At 41.9% G+C, this 25,214-nt stretch overlaps 1 protein-coding gene across 4 annotated transcripts in view; it reads right to left on the bottom strand.

The window, feature by feature from the left end:
- The window catches only part of cep83 (centrosomal protein 83), a 54,591-nt gene that overhangs the window by 9,988 nt on the left and 19,389 nt on the right, over positions 1-25,214 (bottom strand). For 3 of the 4 annotated variants that reach the window (XM_060843031.1, XM_060843032.1, XM_060843033.1), the window contains 8 exons: positions 24,333-24,425; positions 24,095-24,226; positions 13,569-13,820; positions 10,248-10,379; positions 8,750-8,864; positions 7,307-7,451; positions 5,933-6,082; positions 3,875-3,950 (listed from right to left, as the gene is read on the bottom strand). In XM_060843031.1, the coding sequence (XP_060699014.1) occupies positions 3,875-3,950; positions 5,933-6,082; positions 7,307-7,451; positions 8,750-8,864; positions 10,248-10,379; positions 13,569-13,820; positions 24,095-24,226; positions 24,333-24,425 (1,095 nt within the window). Of the gene's footprint in view, positions 1-3,874; positions 3,951-5,932; positions 6,083-7,306; positions 7,452-8,749; positions 8,865-10,247; positions 10,380-13,568; positions 13,821-24,094; positions 24,227-24,332; positions 24,426-25,214 lie in introns of those variants that run through there. The other variant, XM_060843034.1, reaches the window with a different exon arrangement.

The raw sequence follows: 25,214 nt of genomic DNA on the forward strand, positions 1-25,214 counted from the left end.
CTACCATTAGCCCAGTAATCCATCATCTTGTTATTCCTACCAAAGTGAACGACTTCGCACTTAGCTACATTGAATTCCATTTGCCACATTTCCGCCCAGCTCTGCAACTTATCTATATCCCGCTGTAACCTACCACTTCCTTCCTCACTATCCACAACTCCACCGACTTTTGTGTCATCCGCAAACTTGCTTACCCAGCTTTCAAGTCCTTCCTCTAGATCATTTATAAAGATAACAAAAAGCAATGGTCCCAAAACAGATCCTTGTGGTACACCGCTAGTAACTGCGCTCCAAGATGAACATAATCCATCAACTACTACCCTCTGTCTCCTTCCAGCCAGCCAATTCCTAATCCAAACCTCTAATGTATCCTCAATGCCATACCTCCGAAGTTTTAGCATTAGCCTACCATGGGGAACCTTATCGAACGCCTTACTAAAATCCATATACACAACATCTACTGCTTTACCCTCATCCACTTCCTTGGTCACCTTCTCAAAGAACTCAATAAGGTTTGTGAGGCACGACCTGCCCTTCACAAAACCATGCTGGCTATCCCTGATCACGTTATTCCTACCCAGATGTTCATAAATCTTATCCCTTACCATTCTCTCTAAGACTTTGCCCACCACTGAAGTCAGACTCACTGGCCTATAGTTGCTAGGGCTATCCCTACTCCCTTTCTTGAACAATGGGACCACATTCGCTATCCTCCAGTCCTCTGGTACTATTCCTGTTGACAACGACGACATAAAAATCCAGGCCAATGGCTCTGCTATCTCCTCCCTAGCTTCCCATAGGATCCTGGGGTAAATGCCATCAGGCCCAGGAGACTTATCTATATTCATCCTTTCCAATATTCCCAAAACCTCTTCCCTGCATATTTCCAGGGCATCCATTCTAATTATTTGTGATTCCATATTCACATCAGCAACAGTGTCCTGTTCCTGAGTGAATACTGATGAAAAGTACTGATTTAATGTCTCTCCAATCTCCTCCGCCTCCACACACAACTTCCCACTACTATCCTTGACTGGACCGATACCTACCCTAGTCATCCTTTTATTCTTGACATACCTATAGAAAGCCTTTGGGTTTTCCCTAATCCTACCAGCTAAAGACTTTTCATGTCCCCTTCTCGCTTCTCTTAGCTCCCTCTTTAGCTCCTTCCTGGCTACCTTATAACTCTCAATCGCCCCTACTGAACCTTCACGCCTCATCTTTACATATGCCGCCTTCTTCCCTTTCACAAGGGACTCCAATTCCTTACTAAACCACGGCTGCCTCACAAGGCCCTTTACACCATGCCTGACTGGTACATACCTATCGAGGACACGCAGTAGCTGCTCCTTGAACACTCCCCACATCTCATTAGTGTTCTTCTCTTGAAGCCTGTTTTTCCAATCCACACATCCTAAGTCATGCCTCACTGCATCATAATTTCCCTGCCCCCAGCTATAGCTCTTGCCCTGCGGCACACGATTATCCCTCTCCATCACTAAAGTAAAAGTCACCGAGTTGTGGTCACTGTCCCCGAAGTGCTCACCTACCTCCAAGTCTAACACCTGGCCTGGTTCATTACCTAGAACCAAATCCAATATAGCCTCCCCTCTTGTTGGCCTGTCGACATATTGTGTCAGGAAACCCTCCTGCACACATTGTACAAACACCGACCCATCTAATGAACTCGAGCTATAGCTCTCCCAGTCAATATCTGGGAAGTTAAAGTCCCCCATAACAACCACCCTGCTACCTTCACTCTTTTCCTGAATCATCCTCGCAATATTATCCTCTACTTCTCTAGGACTATTAGGAGGCCTGTAGAAAACACCTAACAGGGTGACCTCACCTTTCCTATTTCTAACCTCAGCCCAAACTACCTCAGGTGGCAAGTCCTCTTCCATCGTCCATTCCACTGCTGTGATACTGTCTTTGACAAGTAATGCCACGCCTCCCCCTTTTTTACCCCCATGTCTGATCCTACTAAAACATTTGAACCCTGGAACGTGCAACAGCCATTCTTGTCCCTGTTCTACCCACGTCTCTGTAATGGCCACAACATCGAAGTCCCAGGTACCAACCCACGCTGCAAGTTCACCTACCTTATTCCTTATACTTCTGGCATTGAAGTATACACACTTCAATCCACCTTTCTGGTTACAGGCACCCTCCTTAGAGATCGCTGCATTATTCCTAACCTCCCTACACTCAAGGTCCTGTACCCTAAAGCTACAGTCCTGGTTCCCATGCCCCCGCGGAGTTAGTTTAAACCCTCCCAAAGAGCATTAGCAAACCTCCCCCCAAGGATACTGGTGCCCCTCAGGTTCAAGTGTAGACCATCCTTTTTATAGAGGTCCCACCTTCCCCAGAAAGGACCCCAGTTATCCAGAAACCGGAATCCCTCCCTCCTGCACCATCCCTGTAGCCACGCATTTAACTGCTCTCTCTCCCTGTTCCTCGACTCTCTATCACGTGGCACGGGTAACAAACCAGAGACTACAACTCTGTTTGTTCTAACTCTGAGCTTCCAACCTAGCTCCCTGAAAGCCTGCCTTACATCCTCACCCTTCTTCCTACCTATATCGTTGGTGCCAACGTGGACCACGATCTGGGGCTGCTCCCCCTCCCCCTTAAGGACCCGGAAAACACAATCAGCGACATCACGTACCCTTGCACCTGGGAGGCAACATACCAAACGTGAGTCCCTGTCTGACCGGCAGACGACAGGAATGGAGCTGGGGAGTGGGACGAGTGGGAAAAGAAGGGGAGAGGAAGAGAGCAGGGGGTGGGAGAGGGAGGGGACAGGAAGGGAGCTGGGGTGGGGCAACACAGGAATGGAGGTTGTGGGTGAGTGAGGGGGAACGAGAGGAATGGAGCTGGGGGTGGGGGTAAGAGGAAGGGAATGGAGCTGGGGGTGGGGGTAAGAGGAGAGGAATGGAGCTGGGGGTGGGGGTAAGAGGAGGGGAATGGAACTGGGGATAGGGTTCAGAGGAGGGGAATGGAGCTGGGGGTGGGGGTAAGAGGAGGGGAATGGAGCTGGGGGTGGGGGTAAGAGAGGAGAGGAATGGAGCTGGGGGTGGGGGTAAGAGAGGAGAGGAATGGAGCTGGGGGTGGGGGTAAGAGGAGGGGAATGGAGCTGGGGGTGGGGGCAAGAGAGGAGAGGAATGGAGCTGGGGGTGGGGGTAAGAGGAGGGGAATGGAGCTGGGGGTGGGGGTAAGAGGAGGGGAATGGAGCTGGGGGTGGGGGTAAGAGGAGAGGAATGGAGCTGGTGGAGTGATGCAATTGTTGCACCTGCCAACAGAAAGTGTGTGGTGCTTCTGGATCCCTGTGACTAGGATAGAAAGTCATTAATTCAGTGATTTTATTCTCACTGCAGAGAGTTGCTGGTGACTGGCCCGGCTAATGGTTGCAGTGTTTACCAAGTCAATATACTGCAATAGAGCACATGCATAAGACCATCAGAAGCATGATTAGCCCATTCACTCATTTAATAAGATCATGACCAATCTTTTTGTTGTCTTCATTCTATTTACTGAGGTTGAGAAATATTTCAGTTATTATCGAACAGCAGAGCAGACTCGAGAAGCCAAATGGCCTCATTCTGCTCCTATATCATATGGTCTTACTTTTTTCCCTCTGTCTTAACCTGTATTAGCAAAAATAATTTCTCAAGCTTTAAGCAGCCATAGGCGAGTGAACAAGAATTCTAATGTCAGACTCTGCATTAATATTGTTATAAATCCACGTTATAGCAGATGCTGGAAAGGGATGGAAAGTAAAATATGCAGCAATGGCAAAATTCCTCACGTTAAATAACTTGCCTTCAGTAATGTAACCAAAGCAAGCAGTTCTCAGTGTGATTGGCTAAGGTACCTGTCTTAACTCAGCACTGTCATTCTTTTCTTTTTCAAGTTCTTCAGTTTGAAGTACTTGCTGCTGAAGTTTTGACCTATAAAACAAAGATGCAAATGAACAACAATGTTTACAATGAGTTTGTCATTTCACATGGACTTGGTATTCTCATTGTTACAATCAGAGATCAGGTCACCTTTGTTCACGTCCCTCTCCACCGACTTTGGCCTCCAATCCAATAATGTCCATCCACCAGAAGAAACACACACTGCCAAATCACTGATAAATGAACTTTAAAATTCCCAAATGTCCAGCCTTTGGTCCACCTGTCATCATAACATCTCTACAACTACCAATCTGCTGAATTATTGGGACCTTTGATGCACCAGAGAAACTCCTACTCTCTTTCATCCTTGTTAAGCTGCATTCTAAAGGACTCCGCCATAAGCTTTTATATTGGTCTGCTGAATTACCCACATTATCTGGCTTTATCAGGTAAAACACAACATTGACCACCCTTCACTACCTGCAATGCAAAGATATATTTCCAGCTTCTCTTCTCAAATATAATTTATTGGATTTAACTAAAATAGACAACATTTCATGTTCACAAAAATGGAAAGGCTCCATATTCAGAGTTGCCGTTTATGGATCTTTGCAAAACTCAAAACAAAATGACAAATGCTTAAATGTTACTGGTTCTTCAGATACAGCTTCCAGAACTAAAACTGCTCTTCTAATATCCACTGGTTCAGAGTATGGTGCTCAAAAAAGCAAAGCAGGTCAGGCAGCGCCTGAGGTGCAGGAGAATCGACATTTCGAGCACAAGCCCTTCATCACTCTCTCATTCCTGATGAAGGGCCCATGCCTGAAATGTTGAATCGCCGGCTCCTCAGATGCTGTCTGACCTGCTGTGTTTTTCCAGCACCACACTTTCAACTCTAATTTCCAGCATCTGCAGTCCTCACTTTCTCTTATTATCTACTGGTACCAAGTTCAAATTTAGCTGTCGGTGTGGAAGTCTTAAACACACAAAAACGGAAACTGCTGGAGAAATAGCTGGTCCACCATCTGTAGTGAAAATAGAGTTCACATTTCAGGTCCGGTCATCCTTCTTTCACTGCTGCTGGTTGAAAGACATTTCACATCTAGATAGACCTTTAGACAGGCACACCATAGTATGCAAAATCACAAGTCAACAGAAGTAGACAATTTGTCATAGTCATAGAGATATACAGCACAGAAACAGACGCTTCGGTCCAACCTGTCCATGCCGACCAGATATCCCAACCCAATCAAGTCCCACCTGCCATCACCCAGCCCATATCCATTCTCCTCCACTGCTTCCTCTGGAAGCTCATTCCATATATGTACCATATATGTGAAAAAGTTGCCCCTTAGTCTCTTTTATATCTTTCCCCTCTCACCCTAAATCTATGCCCTCTAGTTCTGGACATCCCCACCCCAGGGAAAAGACATTGTCTACTTACCCTATTCATGCCCCTCATAATTTTGTAAATCTCTATGCCTCAAAGCTTAGACAAGGTCAGCTCAGATGAGAAAGACAGAAACTCTCAAAGTCATTGCCATGACAGAATAATGGGACTGCTCGATGCCAAGTGATTAATGTCAGAAAGATCAGACAATACTCAGCCTTGGCATTTCCTCAAAAAAAAAACAACTTCAGAAAAAGATCTTGCAAATAGTTTTGACCTTGAAAGTAGCAAGAATACTTTGAAAAAACAATTAATAAAAATACAGGCCGTTCTACTCTAACACGCATTTTGTTACCATGAATTTGCTATAACACGACTGATGAATTCGGGACACTGTTTCTAAAGCGTTAAGTTTTAAAGCATGTATCAGTTATAACATAATTCTGGTTTAAATGGTAGCGCTATTACACAATTGTCTTAAAACATGGGATTGCATGAGAACAGAACTACCATGTTATAGCAGAACTGACTGTAGACATGACACTCACACATGAATTTAAGATACAAATTACAATCTCAAACTCTCAAAAATATCATTTAAATAATACACCAGCATTGCATGGTTTAGTGCTTCAGTGCCAACCTGAGATTCTGGATCTCCCTCTTGGATGCTTCCTCTGCTAGCTGTAAAGCATGCAGTTTCTCTTCCATGTGCTCTTTGTCAGCTTGCCAGGTTAAATCTTGCTCAGCCTTCAGTCTTTCGAGGTCAGCAACTTTATTCTCTAGTTCTAACCTTTGAATAAGTAAGCAACTTAATTAAATTTTCAACATGGAGAAAACTAGGCATGTTACCATAAGACCGGAGGGTGACAACAAACCAGAGAATGGTCACAAAATAAGTAGTACCATGTTCGGCAGTGTGGAACAGGATGGGGCTGAATATTGATTGCATCCCTGTTCATTCTCCTAATACCCACCTTCTATTTTGGAAAATGACAACTAATTTATGAGAATGAATAAAATAATGAAGTACTTTATTTTTGTTTACAAAGCAATATTTTCTGCCCACTCCAAGCACCTAGTGTGAGCCTCCTGGACCCCATCAAACATATAAGAGGATGAGTAAGTGCAATCCAAGTCAGCTAGGGGGAGGCAATTGTTGATCCTGCCACAACAGATGGTGGAATTTGAATCTCAATAATTATCTGGAATTAAGAGTCTAATGGTGGCATGAATCTGTTGTCAATTGTCAGGAAAAGCCCACCTGGTTCACTAATGTCCTTTAGGAAGGGAAACCTCCATCCTTACCCGGTCTGGCACGCATGTGATTCCAGACCCACAGCAATGTGGCTCACACTTAACTGCCCTCTGGGCAATAATGCTGGCCTAGCCTGGGCACACTCATCCCATGAATAAATTTTAAAAACTGTTCCACCTTGCTCACGTGGAGTGGCATATGACCTTGCAGGTACAGTTGGAGAGATTAGGGTTTCAACACGCTTGCTATCGTAGTTGAAAAATGTGGTGCTGGAAAAACACAGCAGGCCAGGCAGCATCCGAGGAGCAGGAGAATCGATGTTTCGGGCAAAAACCCTTCTTCGATGCTGCCTGGCCTGCTGTATTTTTCCAGCACCACATTTTTCAACTCTGGTCTTCAGTATCTGCAGTCCTCACTTTCTCCTTGCTATCATAGTGTAAACCTGACCATTCATAATTCAGATATATTTATACTGTGCTATGAATAGAAGGGACTGCAATTCAGCATTTCATCACATATTCATGAATGAAGATTACTAATACTTTGCGTGAAAATTAGAATTAGAATACTTACAGTGTGGAAACAGGCCCTTCGGCCCAACAAGTCCACACTGATGGCCTTTATGGGCCACACCAAATTATGAGAAATTAAGAAAAAGCCATGTTCACCTTTAACTGAAATAATAGTTTATATTAGTGGTTAGACATAAGCCCAACAGTATCAGAACTGAGCATTAGCATTTTCCAGAACATTGGTCACCTTTCATCTTGGAGTGCTGTAAGCTTCTGGAAGTCATCCTCTTTAGCTGCCTGCACTTTCCGAATTAGTTCCCTCTCCTTTTCTGTCAAGAGCTCTTTGTGTCTTACAATATTGGCCTTGAGAATGTCAATATCTGACTGCAACCCTGCAAAAGGGAACAATCAAATTCAGAACAACTACTTTTCGAAGATTCAATCAAACACTCAAACATAGCAATTTAGAAAGAGAGAATACATCCACCCTCCCGGATGGAAGACAGTAATTCAAATTTGTATGAATAGGCTGAATAAACATATTAAAATCTTGGCTATCTCAATTTCGCTCCTTTGCAGCTTTAGGTTATGCAGGTACGAATGACCAATTGCACAGCTCCAGTTCCAAATGTCTGAAAATAACCAGTTCATCATGAGCATGGACTTCCTAAATTTCATTGTAATTTTCAAAGCTCCCTAAGGAACTCTTTCTTATCCTCTCAATCATCTCATGAATGAACAATACATCAGCTTTAACTTGTGTGATGACATCTCTCTGCCACCTCAATCACTGCCTTGCCAACACCAATCTTGAATGAGTCAGAACCTGCTCCATCTTAGAAGGACTCATACCTCCTCCACAAATCTTTGCCATTGACTGCATCTTTCTGCTTGGTCCCTATCACAACTTGAAAGGCTGATTGCAAACTCGTCAACATTTCAACCTTGAGCTCAGTTCTGGGCCCTTTTTCCTAGCTATCATTAAAACTGTTTACTTATATCTTTACAAAAATGGCCAACTTTGCCCAAACGCTGCTGAGGGAGTGCAATAAATGTTCACCAGACTTACTTCTGGTGTGGCAGGATTGTCTTATTAATCTCCATTAATATCAAATCTATTAATAGAAATAATTGAAGGGATAGATGGGCTAGATGCAGGTACAATGTTTCCCCTGCATGGGGAGTTAAGAATCAGTGGCACGATTTAAAAATGAGGATGCCACTTAGATGAGAATTTGTTTCACTGAAAGGGTCCAAAACTTTGGAAAATCCACTACAGAGGTTGCTGAAAGTCAGAATTGACGAAGCTTTCTGATCACAGTGGCATGCAGGGTTATGGGACAGGATGGGTAAAAGACATTAAGCATTTCATCATCCATGATCACATGGGGTATGCTTGATAGGCTGAATGGCCTACTCCTGTTTCTATGCTCCACTGGTCAGCTTTGCGGTCAGTGACGACTTTGGATTCCTGCAATCCATCACATTAAATTTAGCTTCCTTCTCTCACCATTACATTGTTCCATTTCCTAACCTTGACAATGTCAAGGGTGTTACATTAGCACCCAAAACCACAAATACCTCAAAGTTTATTTTTTAAAGCAGCCATGAGTTAAATGCTAGTGAGCAAAATATACATATCACTACCACGAAGTCTGTTTCTGAATGAATTAGAAATCAGTAAACATACCATTCATTTCACTTTGCATGTTATCCCTCTCTCTCTCAATCTCTCCTCTGGCTCTTGCTGCTTCTAGTTTGATGTTTGCAATTTCCAGTTTATGAGTGTGTTTGCATTCTTCAAGCTGCAATAATTTGAAAAATAATTCAGGACCTCCATACTTTCTTTCTATGCTGCAAGCACTGTAGCAGTAGGAACACATACATTAGCACTAGCAAAGCTTTACTGAAATAGCCCTGTAACAAACAGATAATTAGCAAGTTGCTGCACCTTGTAGACCTGAACCATGAAGAATTCAAGGTTTCAGCTTCAATTGATGCTGAGGCAGTTGGTCACAAGTGGTCACTATTGACTTTAATCAGGTATCCCTCTTCATTCTTCAATGGCTTACTTCATGCTTCAATAGCTTGCTGACTCTTTCTATATAGAACGTAGCACACACGGAATCGCATTTCAACATGAGCTGGTGACCTCCAGAATGAAGGGAAGAAAATTGGGAGATAGGGTGTGCAGGGAGAATGCAATTCCTACTAACTTCAACTAACTCTGATTAAAAGGTTCTAACAAATATACCACAGGAAATTAAAACTCCTCATTGAAAGTTATATTTTATAAAATTCAATATACCAATTGTGCAGTGAAGCAACTGTCATATTGTTGAGACCATTACTATTTCTCTTTCATTTTTCTCATTTATGATTTGAAACTAGGAGTTATAGTTGAGAATGGAACTTTGAACACAATTTATTTTTTTTTGAATGAGAACAAAAGACTGTATTTTGCTGTTGGCAACCGGCCTGGAAAACATTGTAGGTTAATTACTGCTCTAAGAACTTTTAGACATTTTGGCACAACTGTGTTGCAACGCTCAGGGACTAGCAGCTGGTTCGATAGTACATTAGTCAAACAAGGGAGGACTGACGCTGGCCAGCCAACGGCAGAAAATGTCAGACAAGAAATAGAAAAACCAAGAGTGGGCTGATGCTGACTGGGATTTGGACAGGATGTTGTTTTTTCTTTAGAAGCTGCCGGACTGGAGAGCTGTTTATAGTTTTGCTCTCTCTAGATATTCTCCAATTATTGACTTGTTAGAAGTTCTGAGAAAACTGCCCCATTCTGTAAGAAACAAACAAGTCTCCTGAGGTTTGCAGAAGTTGTTTGCATTGACTGGTGATTTCAAATTTAAGCAAGTCCTGTATTCCTACAATACAACTCATTAGCAAGGATTTCATGAAGGCCTAGTATTCATCATTGAAACAGTTATCAAACAGGCAAATTACAATTTTAAATCTTTTTTCCTGATTTATCCCTTAACTGTGTCTGTCTGTCAGTGAGAAACTGGAGGTTTATATTTGAAGAACAGGAATCAGAGTTAACATTTCAGGTCTAGTTCTAAGGAAGGGTCATTGGACCCAAAACATTAACTCTGATTTCTCGTCACAGATGCTGCCAGACCTGCTGAGCTTTTCCAGCAACTTCTGTTTTCGTTTCTGAATTAATAACTTACTTTGCTGGATAAAGCATTAACTTCTCGCTCTGCCTTAAACAACTTGCTGGTCAGCTGAGTATTCTGTTCAAGAACCAGCTGCAGTTCCTTCTCCAAACGCTCCTGCTGAAGTTTAATTGACTGCTTCTCTGCCTGCAATTAACAAGAAAGGCAAACTTAACAAAACACACGAAACAAAGCAAATTAGTAAAAACTCAACTAACTGCTGTAGGAAGGCCAATGTCTAAATGTGACCGAAAGAGTTCCGCTCTGATCTGTTATACAACATTTCGAGATTTCCAACAACATTTTAGAATTGCATTTTCTAATTTAGAACTTTTACCTGCAAAAGATGAAACTTTTTCTTTTGATGTGACACAAATAGGAAATGCTGAGAGTTTTGTTGGATATCAGCTTCTCACAAGTTAGTTTTATCATACTCATTATACCCAACATGTGTATTGTACAGGAAAGTTGAAGAATGCATTTTATAAATTGATGAAAGGAATGCAACCACAAAAGATTCATTTTCAAGGATTCTGAAGCTACATCGTTCTCACAATCCGAAAAACTTGTTTTATTTCCCTGCGTGTCAGATTGCAGATGCAATCCTGAAACCAAATGAAGTTACTAGTTTGAACCACACTTATGGTTCTTTGGAGGTACACTGTAATTCTAAATGCAAGCTCCAAACTATAAGAGGTCAAAAAAAAACAAAAAGGATGGTTTAGGCAGAAAAGGACATATTTGGCAGTAAATATTTCATTTCATACAACCATGGGGTGGCACGGTCGCTCAGTGGTTAGCAATGCTGCCTCACAGCACCAGGGTGCCAGGTTTGATTCCAGCCTTGGACAACTGTCTGTGTGGAGTTTGCACATTCTCCCTGTGTCTGCGTGGGTTTCCTCCGGGTGCTCCAGTTTCCTCTCACAGTCCAAAGATGTGCAGGTCAGGTGAATTGGCCATGCTAAATTGCCCGTAGTGATAGGTGCATTAGTCAGAGAGAAATGGGACTGGGTGGGTTACTCTTCAGAGGGTCGGTGTGGACTTGTTGGGCCGAAGGGCCTGTTTCCACACTGTAGGGAATCTAATCTAATCTAAGATATAGGAACAGAAGAAGGCCATTTGGCCCATCAAGAATGCTCCACCATTAGATCATGGCTGATATGTTTCTCAACCCATTCTCTTGCCTTCTCCCTGTAACCTTTGATCCTCTTACTAATCAAGAACCCATCTATCTCTGTCTTAAAAGACACTAAAGACCTGGCCTCCACAGCCTTGTGTGGCAATGCAAGATAGTTATCATTCTTCTGTATTCACTCAAACCTGACAGTGAAAAAATGAACCTACATAATCAGGCACGTTTGCATCAGTTAAAGCCCTGAGTTAAGTCAAGACAATACAACTAAGTGAAACAAGCCAAATGCTCCAGCTAACTCTCTGATAGTGACCTCAAGAGAGAGATTGGCAAGAGATAGTCACTGGACAAGCATCAGCAGGAGGTCTCACATTTGTGGGTAATTCATGTCCTGCTGCTGAGTTTTTCTAAAGATATAGAATGTCAGGCTTGTGTTGCTCCTGATTACACAAAAATTATAGGTCCTCTTTCTTATAGGAAGTTTTTAAACTGACCAACCAACCAATTGGTCACATCTGAGTATAGGTGGATGCTCTGCAGGCTCAGAAAGGCTTCAACTATTGCCAGAAACTTACTAAATTTAGCAGCTGACTGTAGTACTGAAACCTACACAGCTCGCAGTACTGAATCACAAAACTGTTTCATGCGCATCTCTGATCATCATGTAAGATCTGACATTCTTTCAATCACATATTAATGAACACACTCCTATTAACCAAAGGAAGACAACTTCATACAGAGAAAATGAGTTCAGGATCTTTCAAGTTAAAGTTCTCAAAACAGTTGCCAACAGCACAATAAATGCGTTTGCTCTTATTAGCTTCATGACTTCCACAAAATGGTGAACATTAATCCTAATCTATTTTTGACTTCTTTAGTAAAGTCTACTTCTTTAGTAAGGGGAACTGCAACAACCCTAACTGAGTATTTTAATTATTCTGATCACAGATTTAATCATGTTTACCACAATAATGAAAATAAATGGACTGTGCAAAATGACTTCACTGTTAAAGAGACTGAGAAAATACACAGGAAACCCCAGTCCAGTTAGCACGAGAATGGTATAGAATTATTAGAATCTGATACAAGGATGTGATTGCACAATACCCAGAAAGGCTCAACATTATTAGGCAGTCTCAACATAATTTTATGAAAGGAGAATAGCCTTCAATAAATGTATCAGAACTTTAAGGGAAACTAGTGGAAGTAATATATGCAAAATTTCAATATTATTACTTGAAGTCCTGCCTAAGTGGTTGTCACACGCTAGAGTATGTGGGTTAATATATTAGAATGGATTAGTGAACAGCTCCAAAATGAAAGAAAAATAAATGGGACATTTTCTGAACTTATGGCATAAAATAACGGAGTACTGCAAAGATCAATGCGTTTATGATTTACATGAGAGAACCAAGTGTAATGTATCAAGTTCACTGACGACATGAAACTGTCAGAAGAATGCATAATCTGCAAAGTGATGGGTTCCAATGGATGAGAAGGTGGGAGATGGAGTATAAATTGAGGAAGCTCAAAATTATCTATTTTGGAGGGAAAAAGGAAAAGCTTTGAGGTGGTTAAAGGGGTGTAGTACAGGGATCATGAAAAATTAACATGTACATAAAGCCAGCAATTTGGAAGGCAGGTGACATTTTAGTTTCTTTACAGGGGTTTAGAGGTGTAAGCAAATCTTACTACTGTTACAGAGGATTTAATGAGAACACAATTAGACATTCAGGTCTCCTTACCACAAGACCATATGTCCCTTGAAGGGGATGCAATAAGGCTTTACTAAATTGATTTCTAGAACAAAAAGGGCTAAACTAAGAAGAAGCATTGAACAGAACGAGCCAATACTTTAGAGTTTAACAGAATGGGAGGTGACCTCATCGAAAAATGGAAAATTCTTCAAAAGCTTGTCAAGGTGGATACGAACAGGCTACTTTGGGATAAAGAAGCAGTTATTGAGAATATTTTCAATTACAGGATTATGAATGTTTAAAATTCTCTTCCGAAGTGAGGAGAATGCTCAGTTATAAACACAGTGAAGGCTGAACTAATGCATTTTTTTGCACAAAAGGAATCAAGATATCTGGGTACAGTTCAGAAACGTGAGAGTCAATAGAGAAGTTCAGCCATAATGTTATTGAATGACAAAGCTGCATGATCTTCCTCTGCTTCTATTCATGTCCTATGGTCTAACATACCTCCAAAGACTTCACAAGAGCTTGGGTTTCAACTAACTGCCGGACTTGTATTCTTTGCACATTTTCAGCTTGCAAGCCGGAATTTTCCCTCTCAGCCCTCAGCTCTGCAACCTCAGCCTCCAAACTCTTGACCTTCTGACAGAGTTGAGCCTTTTCTCTCAGGAGTGCTTCCACACGTTTACTGTCTCTGGTGGGGTCAATATTCATTATCTGGTCGTTCAGAGCCTGTTTGTCAGCGTCCAGTCGAGCAATCTGATGAAAGAAATAAACAATTAACAGATAACAAACAATCTTGTCCATCCATCAAAAAAAAATCCAAATGCAACAACCAAATAATAGTCAAACGTTCAGACTAGAGTTTACAGAACCAGATAAACTCTCTGCAATCCATCCAGACAGCATTCAGGAAGTAGTAGACCCATTAAAATCTCAGACCATCTAAGGAAATTTTTTTTCTCTTAAGTTTGAATGTTATTCAACTCAGTCTTGCTGATAGAATCAGCCCATTTGCCCTAGGAGACTGTTAAGTGCAAAATTATCAGGTCTCTTGCAGTTACCTATCTGCTGCAGGTTTGTACAAGTGTTTGCAGCCTATCTTGTCTACATGGTAGCATGAATATTGTCCAAATGTATGTGGCTACATGGAGTCTCCTTGAAATTTGATGGTGAATAACAATGGGATTTTGAGCTGATTTGGTTTCTTGTGGGCCTACACTAATCGACACACCATTCAAGGATGCTACAGGATGGTTGGTGTAACAAATGAAAGACGTGATTCAGTGAAGGATGGTTTTCTGAAATTGGAATTCAAGATACATTGCGGGCCAGATCCTCTTCTCATCTCAGTCAGCTACCTGGGAGTGCTTAATGTTTAACTTGGGAGCGGTGAAAGGATGATGTGGGGATAAGTGTTGGTCAGTAATTTTATCATACAAATGATGTGGTATGCCTCATATTTCAATAGACGTAGATTCAAAAGCTCAGGTCACAACAGCAATATGTGACTTTCCATCATTGCCTTTAGGCCTGAAAAAGTAAAAACACCTTCCCTTCACACCCACAACTAAACAAGCAGCACCCTGACACTGATTTCCAACTTGATCTTTAAATTACTATCTGACCCATAATCTACAATCCCCACCTGTGATCCTCTCTATTCTACTGCACTCACTGAACTATCCTAGATGGGCCTACCTTCTCAGGCTTTTCCACCAAACTGACAACTACCCTCTTAATTGTGTTGGCTGTTCATCAATAAATAGAAAAACGAACTTCAATTTGGTTTCTCCTTGTTTAGTGTCAATTCTGATAAGATATTGCTTTCAAAAAGCACCATGAGCTGTTTTACCACAACAAAGGCACTATATAAAAATTATTTATCTTCTAATGTGATCAAGAACAGAAACAGAGGCCAATCGTTCAATTCCCAACCTAGAACGGCTGAGGCCAATTATAGCACCTCACATCGCTCCCTCTTTGTCGTTCCTTATACGATGGCTGAGATCAGCTGTGCAGCACAAATCTGGGACCTTTATGATTGTAGAATAGTTACTCAGGGAATAAAACAGGCTTCAGAAAAAGTCAATTTGCAGTATTTGTAAGCCATGAAGTAAGAAAATACTTCGTGTCCTGTGTCAGCAAAAGTAGCATGTTTTTCAGCAATTTTCAGCTGAAACCAGGAATACATCCAAATCACCAGGTGAAACATTTTTATTCTGACGTTCTGTTGTAAACTTTCTCCAGCATAAATGTTGTCTACATGCCTTTTGCATTCTCTTCTTTTAATTTGTCACCTTGAAATCCTGCTGAGTACTCTTATTTCTTTTTATAAAATTAAAAAAAGACCCATAAAATGCCTTTAACATTTTCTCTATTGTAGATGAAATGCTGAATTATCTACTTGCTAAATTTGGGTGTCTTTTTGTACATACCAAGATAACATTTAATAATCAGTAAGCTGGCAGATACAGCCCCCTGCATTGCTTAGTTAAGGTCTGCAAAGAAAATACATCGATTCTCCTCAAACATCTTAATCAGTGCTTTCACTCATGCTGTAAATTAAATTCAAATGTATTAATTATCCAGTATAGTTAGAATCCTAAGCTAAATAAATGAATGATCATAAGACTTCTGTTTAAAATAATTGTGTCAAGCCTAAACCTTTGAGAACATGTTCTCAGACCTTCTTTATCTCCTGTATTGTGTTCTATTCTTGAGTAATTGCGAATGCTATCTAGAGGAATCAAGCAGGATTGACTTTAAACCAAAGAGATATAACACTTTCAAATATCTAGAGTAAACAGGGCTGAATAAAAAAAAACTACAAGTGAGAACCATTACCAAGTTTGGTAATGTTGATTAGAAACTCACCGAGTAAATCTTCCAGAACAAGCAATATTTCAAAGTGGCATTATCATTCAGTTATCCACACAACATAGATCAATCAACCTTCCTTCAGAATCCTGATGCACTTTTGTGCACAAGTGAAAGTAGTATTACTAAATTACAACAGAAATTTAGTATGCAATTGCTCTATGTAAACTAAAACTTCCAACGTAGGTTGGAAGGACTTCCAAGCATCATGTAGGTGCTGCATACAGTTGTCTGAAATTAGAATGATAGGACACAAGAGTTGACAGGAATACTGTTTATTTTTCTTGACCATATTTGACATTAATGTACATAAATCAGTTTTGCTTACCCATTGATCTCCCATGTAATTTCACTAATAAAACAGTGAGTCTTTCAGGATTTCTACCTATTCTCCACGCACTGTTTATTTTCCTGTTCTGTTGTGTATCCATTTTTCTGTGCTTGTTCTGACATCATTCTCAATCTCACCCAGTAAATATTTGTTCCACTTCTTTAACTGTCACTCAATCTCTCTTTGCTCTTCACCCATTTCCTTGCATTTGTCTTGATCTCTCTTTTTGAACATCGATCGAGGTGGCTGCATTTTTCCCCAAAAGTCCAATTGCTGTGCTATTTGATTATTGAATAACAGGCAAGCAACGCAATACAAACGTGTAAAAAAAAAGCTCCCTGTGTATTCAAGAATAAGTATTTAAGACATTCAATTAAGGCACAAATAAATTTGATGCTGTACTGCTTACCCCAGCTCAGCACCTAAAGTTAGACAAAAACTGTAGCCATCAGGTCTTCAATGCAGCCAAGAATCACTTACTTAACAAACTGCAGCATCTCTGAGAAATCACTGGTCAACAATTTGGATTCTGTACTTACTCACCGCTAAGGTAAAGGGCTCATTAAAGCTTGCATAAATTTCCATTTAAGCTGTGTCAATTAAGTAAAAATTCTACACTTCACTCTCACTAGTTAAAAAAATCCCTTTTCTTCTCAAGGGATATTTGAGGTCACTTATACAACTACAGTGTATACAACTATATTTGACATGATTTGCAGAATCAACACCACTTTCCCCATTCTGCCTCAGTTTCTCTCCTCTGGGAGTTTAGATCAGATTTGTGGGTCAGAAAGGAAACACCTGCTCCCTGCAGGTGACTGAAAGCAGTAGGCCGATGCTGAATTTCATACAATGAAATAAATGTACATTAGAGCTCTTAAAAGTGACAAAGGGATAGATGTAAAGATGGCTATGAAAAAGAATCAAAATTATGTCAAAGTTGAAAGATAATTGGTTGGTGAGTATCCATTGCGAGTGCCTGACTTCAAATAATTATGTTCATTAGAGCTGACTGGTGAGTAAATTTAATTTCTACTTTCTAATCTCTAGTTTGAAGTAAATAGCATGAAAATAAGCTTAGGTTATGACAGAACAGGTCAGTTGTGCTGAATGCCCATCCTGTACTACATGGGAGTCATGGTGCAGATATTTACATGTGCAGAAGTGTCTCCAGCTGCAAACATCTGAGCTCATGTGAGGTTCAAGTCACAGCAGTGCACCTGTGAAGCTGAAAACGATATGGATAGTAAGTTTAACAAAAAGGTCACAGTGCAGATTAACAGCACGCAGGCAGAAGGTGACCATTCATCATCATCACTCGTAGTCTCTCACAGAGAAGGACTCTTCCACACTCAGGGTGAGTCCGTAAATGGCTGTTAAGTCCAATATGGCTACTGCAGTTTCTGCTACAGTTGGGGCAGAAGGTGGTTGTGGGAAGGAGTGGGTGGGGCTTGGTATTGCAGCATGGTCATTTCACTGCTTTCACCTGGTTTCCACTTTATCCTGACTGTAAATTTCAAGGTGCTCAACGCCTTTCCAGATGCTCCTCTTCCACTTTGGATAGTCTTGGGCCAGTGATTCCCAGATGTCTTTGGGAATGCTGCACTTCGCCAATGAGGGTACCACTGAAGCGCTTTCTCTGTCCACCTGGGGCTGGCCTGCCAGTTCAAAGCTGAGAGTAGAGCACCTGCTTGGGGGTCTCATGTTGATCATGCAGACATCGTGCCCAGGCATCATAGCCAATCAAGACTAGTCAGTACCTCAACGCTGGGGATGCTGGCCTGGTGTTGGTACATCTTTCTTCCCAGCGAATTCACAGGATCTTGGGCATGCGGTGTTGCTGGTACTGCTTCAGTGTCTTGGGGTGTCCGCTGTAAACAGTCCATGTCATGACAGCCATAAAAGAGGACAGTGGGGGGAGACAAGTGTGGGAATGGAAACCAAGCCAAAAATCTACAATCCAACCTAACTATGAAGGAAGGAATGCCCATATTTCCTTCAAAGGCATATGTTACTTGATCTAAACAAGTCGATGAATGCACAGTGAAGCTCGATGGGTGAATTTGAATCACAGAATCCCTATAGTGTGGAAGCAAGTCATTTGGCCCAATAAGTCCACATCAATCTTCCAAAGAGCATCCCCCTGCAACCTTCACCTGGAACTCATTGCTAATCGATCGAACCTACACATCCATGGACACTATAGGCAATTTAGCATGGCCGATTCACATAATCTGCACATTTTGGTGGGAGGAAATCTACATAGATGTGGGGAGAAGGTGCAAACTTCTAGTCCTAGGCTTGGCACATGAGGCAGCAGTGCTAACCACTGAGCCACCATGCTACCCCATTTGACTAGACAAAACTAACTGTAACCACATTGTTAAATAGCAGCAGTTGGACCACAGCACTAAACAGAAAGGTTGCATAAATGTATAGTATGTGTTTGTCTAAAGATGTGGTTTCACATTTGGGTTAGAATAGGATTTACCTTGAATCTAGATGGCAGCTATTTTTGCTTCCAGTTTAATGAACACTGACCCCAGTCAGAACACACATATATACATATATACATACACATACACACACACACACACACACACACACACACCTTAAAAAGTTCCGGTTCCACTCAGCAGTAAGAGAACAGATACAAGGTCTCCAAGTGAAGCAGTGTGTGAGCTAGATGAAAGGTCTGAAACTTAAAAGCACCGGGTGGTTTATTCTTTACCTGTCTGCATCAGGTACCAGGGTATTATCTATCCTGGTTTTATTCTTTCATGTTATTGGTCTCCACTGGGATTGTAATAACCCTTTAATCTTCAAATCATTTCAACACTTGCCATTAAGAACAAGGCATTCAAATAACACAAGACATTTCTTCAAGGCCATAATTTAACAGCAATGTCTCTGATGAGAACAGTTTAATTGAGCACAACTTTCGACTCATGAAAAAGCTAATCCATTACTACTCAACCCCAGGAAAAGAAAACAGTACCAATGACTTGGAAATAGCTTCACTTTGTATCTCCTCGTCCAACTCACCATGCTTGCTCAGACACTGATCATCTTTGGGTCAGTCCTTACCTAGAATTCCCTACCTAACATCATTGTCAAAACACTGTCACCTCAATAACTGCTAGGAATTCATTTGTTTCCGGTTGTCAAAACCTAGCACATGCTTCCTTCTTTTTCTTGACCAGAGCATCAATTTCTCTAGTCATCCAGCACTCCTATACCTACCAGCCTTGCCCTTCTCACTAACAGAAATATACTGTTTTGGACTATCATCATCTCACTTTTGAAAGTTTCCCACTTTCCAGCCGTCCCTTTATCTGAGAAAGTCCGCCCTCAATCAACTTTTACCTAATATCATCAAAATTGGTCTTCCTCCAATTTAGAACTTTAACTTTTAGATCAGGTCTATCCTTTTCCATAGCTATTTAAAAACTATTAAAATTATGCTCACTGGTTCCAAAGTGCTCCTCCACTGACACGACAGTCACTTGCCTTGCCTTATTTCCCAAAGGAGGTCAAGTTTTGCTCCTTCTCTAGCAGCTGCACCAAAATACCAAAGAAGAAAGTTTTCTTGTGCACATTTAACAAATTCCTCTCTATCCAAGTTCTTAACACTATAGCAGTCCCAGTCTACGTTTGAAAAGTTAAAATCCCTTACTACCACAATCCTATTATTCTTTCAGATAACTGAGATCTCCTTAAAAGTTTGTTTCTCAATTTCCCACTGACTATTGACAAACTGTATAGTACAAACCCAATAAGGAAATCATTCCTTTCTTATTTCTCAGTTCCACCCAAATAACTTCAATGGATGTACTCTCCGGAATATCCCCCCTTAGTAGAGCTGTAATGTTATCTCTAGTTAAAAAGTCACTCCTCCTCCTCTCTTGTACACCCTCCCCTTTCTATCCATCCTAAAGCATCTATACCCTGGAACATTAAGCTGCCAGCCTGCCATCCCTGAGCCATGTTTCTGTAATAGCAATGATACCCCAGTCCCATATTTCTAACTACGCCCTGGGTTCATCTGCCTTACCTGTTAGGCCTCTTGCACTGAAATAAGTGCAGTTTAATTAATCAGGCCTACCTTGTTTCCTGCCTTGCTCCTTTCTGCCTTGTTTTGTTTCTTTTCTCAACTTTAGCAACCTCAGATTGATTTCTTTCCTCACTAGCTCACTGGCTCTCCCCAACCCCCAAACTTGCTTGTTTAAATCCTCCCAAGTAGATCCAGCAAATCTCCCTGCCAGCATATTAGTCCCTTTCCAATTCAGTGCAACCCATTCTTCCTGTACAGGTCAGTTCTAACCCAGAAAAGATATTATCTATATCATCATTCAGTATTCGACAAGGTCCCATATGGTAGATTGGATAGAAAGACTAGATCACGTGGAATACAGGGAGAACAAGCCACCTGGATTCAAGATTGGCCTGAAGGTAGGAGACAGCTGGTGCAGGGGTTGCAGTTTGGACTGGAGGCCTATGACTTACCAGCCTTGCCCTTCTCACTAACAGAAATATACTGTTTTTGATTATCATCATCTCACTTTTGAAAGGATCTGTGTGCTGCAAGGATCTGTGACGGGTCCACTGCTTTTTGTCACTTACATAAATGATTTGGATGTGAATATAGGAGGTATGATTAGTTAATTTTCAAATGACACCAAAATTGATGGTGTAATGAACAGCAAAAGAGCACAATGGGACCTTGATCACATAGGCAAATGGGCCAAGGAGTGGCAAGTGGAGTTTAATTTAGATAAATGTGAGGACTGCATTTTGGTTGGGCAAATCAGGACAGGACAGTTAATGGCAAGGTCCTGACGAGTGTTGCCAGACAAAGAGACCTTGGGGTGCAGGTTCTTAGTTCCTTGAAAGAGGAGTCATAGGTAAACAGGGTGAAGAAGTCATTCCTGATGAAGGGGTTATGCCCGAAACGTCGAATTTCCTATTCCTTGGATGCTGCCTGACCTGCTGTGCTTTAACCAGCAACACATTTTCAAGGGTGAAGAAGGTGTTTGGTTCACTTGCATTTAATGGTCAGAGTTTAGGAATTAGAAGTCATGTTGTGGCTGTACAGGACATTGGTTAGGCCACTTTTGGAGTACTGCGCTCGGTTCTGGTCTCCTTGCTACAGGAAGAACATTGTTAAACTTGGAAGGGTTCAGAAATGTTTTACAAGGATGTTGCCAGGTTGAAGGGTTTGAGCTACAGGGAGAAACTGAATATCTCGGGCTATTCTCCCTGGTGTATCAGTGATTGAGGTGTGACCTATAGAAGCTTTTAAAGCATGAGGGGCATGAATTGGACAAATAGCCAAGGTCTTTTCCCAGGGTAGAGTCTAAAACTAGAGGGCATACATTTAAGGTAAGAGGGTAAAGATTTAAAAGGGGACCTAAGGGACAACTTTTTCACACAGAGGGTGTTGCACGTATGGAACAAGCTGCCAGAGGAAATGGTGGAGATGGACAGATACAATTACAATACTTAATAGGCATCTGGATGGGCACATGAATAGGAAGAGTTTAGAAGAAAATTAAACTCAATTAATTTGGGCTATTTGGTCAGCATGGACAAGTTGGACTGAAGGATCTGTTTCCATGCTGTACAACTCTAAGACTGCTGTGGTTCAACGAGGTCCAAAATCACCAGCACCTCAAAGTAAGAAGGGAGAAGCCTTCTGCTGCCTGGTTAGTGACACTTGGGCATCATGGTGGCTCTGTGGTTAGCCCTGCTGCTTCACAGCGCCCAGGAGTTTGCACATTCTCCGTGTCTCCAGGTGCTTTGGTTTCCTTCCACAGGGATTCTATAATTCTAAATTCTAATGAAAAGGAAATATGCTGCTAGTTGGGTGCATCAATGATAGGAAATTTTGTACTTTAAAAAAAAATCCACGTTTGAAAATAAGGGCAGTTTCACAGAAAAGTCACATTGGACTCAAAACATCAACTGTCTGTCTCTCTCTCTCTCTCTCTCTCTACAGATGCTACCAGATTTGCTTGAGCTTCTTCACCACTTCTAAATCCATGCTTGAAGTTGAAAATTAAATTTAAAGATGAAGATACCAACTGAAATTTCTTAAAAATAGATGAGTTTATTAAACAAAATCCCCTCCATTTCTTGCTTTTGTCAGATAAAGAAAGAAAGTCTGTGCTGAGGATAATGAGGTTTTTAAGGCTAAACAAAAACTGACTGATGGAAGGCCCCATAAAAATTCCTCTCTGTTCCTTACATTAGAAGGAACCATAAAAAATGACTCACAGCTGAGATAAAAATGCATTGCTGGAAAAGCGCAGCAGGTCAGGCAGCATCCAAGGAGCAGGAGAGTCTATGTTTCGGGCATGAGCCCTTCTTCAGGAATGAGGAAAGTGTGTCCAGCAGGCTAAAAGATAGGGAGGAGGGACTTGGGGGAGGGGCGATGGAGATGTGATAGGTGGAAGGAGGTCAAGGTGAGGGTGATAGGCCGGAGTGGGGTGGGGGCGGAGAGGTCAGGAAGAAGATTGCAGGTTAGGAAAACAGTGCTGAGTTCGAGGGATTTGACTGAGACAAGGGGAGGGGAGGGGAAATGAGGAAACTGGAGAAATCTAGGTTCATCCCTTGTGGTTGGAGGGTTCCTAGGCGGAAGATGAGGCGCTCTTCCTCCAGCGTTGTGTTACTATGGTCTGGCGATGAAGAAGTCATCGGACGGCACGGTGGCACAGTGGTTAGCACTGCTGCCTCACAGCGCCTGAGACCCGGGTTCAATTCCCGACTCAGGCGACTGACTGTGTGGAGTTTGCATGTTCTCCCCGTGTCTGTGTGGGTTTCCTCCGGGTGCTCCGGTTTCCTCCCACAGTCCAAAGATGTGCGGGTCAGGTGAATTGGCCATGCTAAATTGCCCATAGTGTTAGGTAAGGTGTAAATGTAGGGGTATGGGTGGGTTGTGCTTCGGCAGGTCGGTGTGGACTTGTTGGGCCGAAGGGCCTGTTTCCACACTGTAAGTAATCTAAAGTCCAAGGACCTGCATGTCCTTGGTGCAGGAGCCACGGGGTGGTTGGGTTGGATGGTCCAGGTGTCCCAGAGGTGTTCTCTGAAACGTTCCACAAGTAGGCGGCCTGTTTCCCCAATATAGAGGAGGCCACATGGGGTGCAGCGGATGCAGAAAATGATGTGTGTGGAGGTGCAGGTGAATTTGTGGCGGATATGGAAGGATTCCTTGGAAGTAAGGGGGGAGATGTGGGTGCAAGTTTTGCATTTCTTGCGGTTGCAGGGGAAGGTGCCGGGAGTGGACGTTGGGTTGATGGGAGGTGTGGACCTGACGAGGGAGTCACGGAGGGAGTGTTTTTTTCGGAACGCTGATAGGGTAGGGGAGGAAAATATATCTCTGGTGGTGGGGTCCGTTTGGAGGTGGCGGAAATGACGACGGATGATACGATGTATGTAGAGGGTGGTGGGGTGGTAGGTGAGGACTAGTGGAGTTCTGTCCTGGTGGCGATCGGAGGGGCGGGGCGCAAGGGCAGAGGAACGGGAAGTGGAGGAGATGCAGTGGAAGGCATCGTCGATCATGGAGATGCGGTGGAGGGCATCGTCGATAGCTCAGATAACTAATTTTACTGCAAATTTATAGTAAGTAATTCATATTGGGGAAGAAGCATGGGAAACCTCAAGCAGTCAGAGATGGCAGTTGTGCTGAACACAGGAACCCATCATTGAGGACTCAACTGATCTTGTGACAACAGATATAACAATTCACAATTAGACCTGAAACAAATTGAATGACTGAGAAACACAGTAATTTCTAACAGATTTGCTCTTGCACAAGGCTTACCTCAGCTTCAAATCGAATCACCTTCTCAGCCAAGAGTCGTTCGTATTCTTCCTTTTGATGTTCAAGTTCTGATTTTAGGAAAGTGTATTCATAACGCAACTTATTATATTCTGTCCTGTACCTTTCAGCTTCCTAAAATATTGAAACATTACCAGTTATACACATAACTCAAAGATATATATCATTCAATAATTCCACAGAATTCACAACAAATGGATTTTCTTCGCTTCATTCCTACCTCCTCTTGTTTCCTGAGGCGCTCTCTCATTGGTACCTCCAGATCTTGTTGAATTTGCGCTTTCAGAAGCTCCAGCTTTTGAGGTGTTAACACCTGCCAACAAATAACAGGGGGATACATAGAAAAGGTTTTCAAATCACTGAATCGTTAATGGAGTAGGAGACCATTCTGCCCATTATGTCTGCACTGCCTCTCCCAATGAGCATCAAGATTTGGTGCCATTCCGCCTTTTCCTGTAAACCTGTTAATTATTTGAACAAAAATCATCATTTAATGCTGTATTGATCGCTTTGATTGAACCTGACTACATCAGGTACTGTACATTCAGGCAGTACATTCTAGATCCAAACTACCCACTGTAAAAAATTATTATTTACATTGCGTTTCTCACTCTTGCTGATAACTTTCAAAATGTGCTTAACCTTTTTATGAGTGGAAACAGTCTTTGTGTATGTACTCTGTCCAGTCCTTTCATGATTTTTAAAACTTCTATTAATTCTCACCTCAGCCTTCTCCTCTCCAAAGAAAACAAATCTCGAAAAATCTTCTCTCTCTTTATAGTGAAATTTCTCACACCCGTAAACCTTAGTCTCTCCAGTGCCATCATAACCTTCCTGAAATGTGGCATTCAAAACTGTATACAATGTTTCACCTGATATCTAAGTAACTTGTATAAGTTCGGCATACCCTCCTTGCTCTTATAGGCTATGCTATAATTGATAAAGCTAGAATACTTCATAAACTGCTCTCACCACCTTTCCTGCCATATTTAATGATTTAAGGCACACAGATACTGCTGTCTCTGCTCCTGCATTCCCTTTAGATTAGTATCCTTTATTTTACACTGTCCCTCCATGCTCTTTCAAAATAAGTGCCTCACAC

The sequence above is a fragment of the Hemiscyllium ocellatum genome, chromosome 23, assembly GCF_020745735.1.
Source record: "Hemiscyllium ocellatum isolate sHemOce1 chromosome 23, sHemOce1.pat.X.cur, whole genome shotgun sequence".
Taxonomy (NCBI): Eukaryota; Metazoa; Chordata; class Chondrichthyes; order Orectolobiformes; family Hemiscylliidae; genus Hemiscyllium; species Hemiscyllium ocellatum.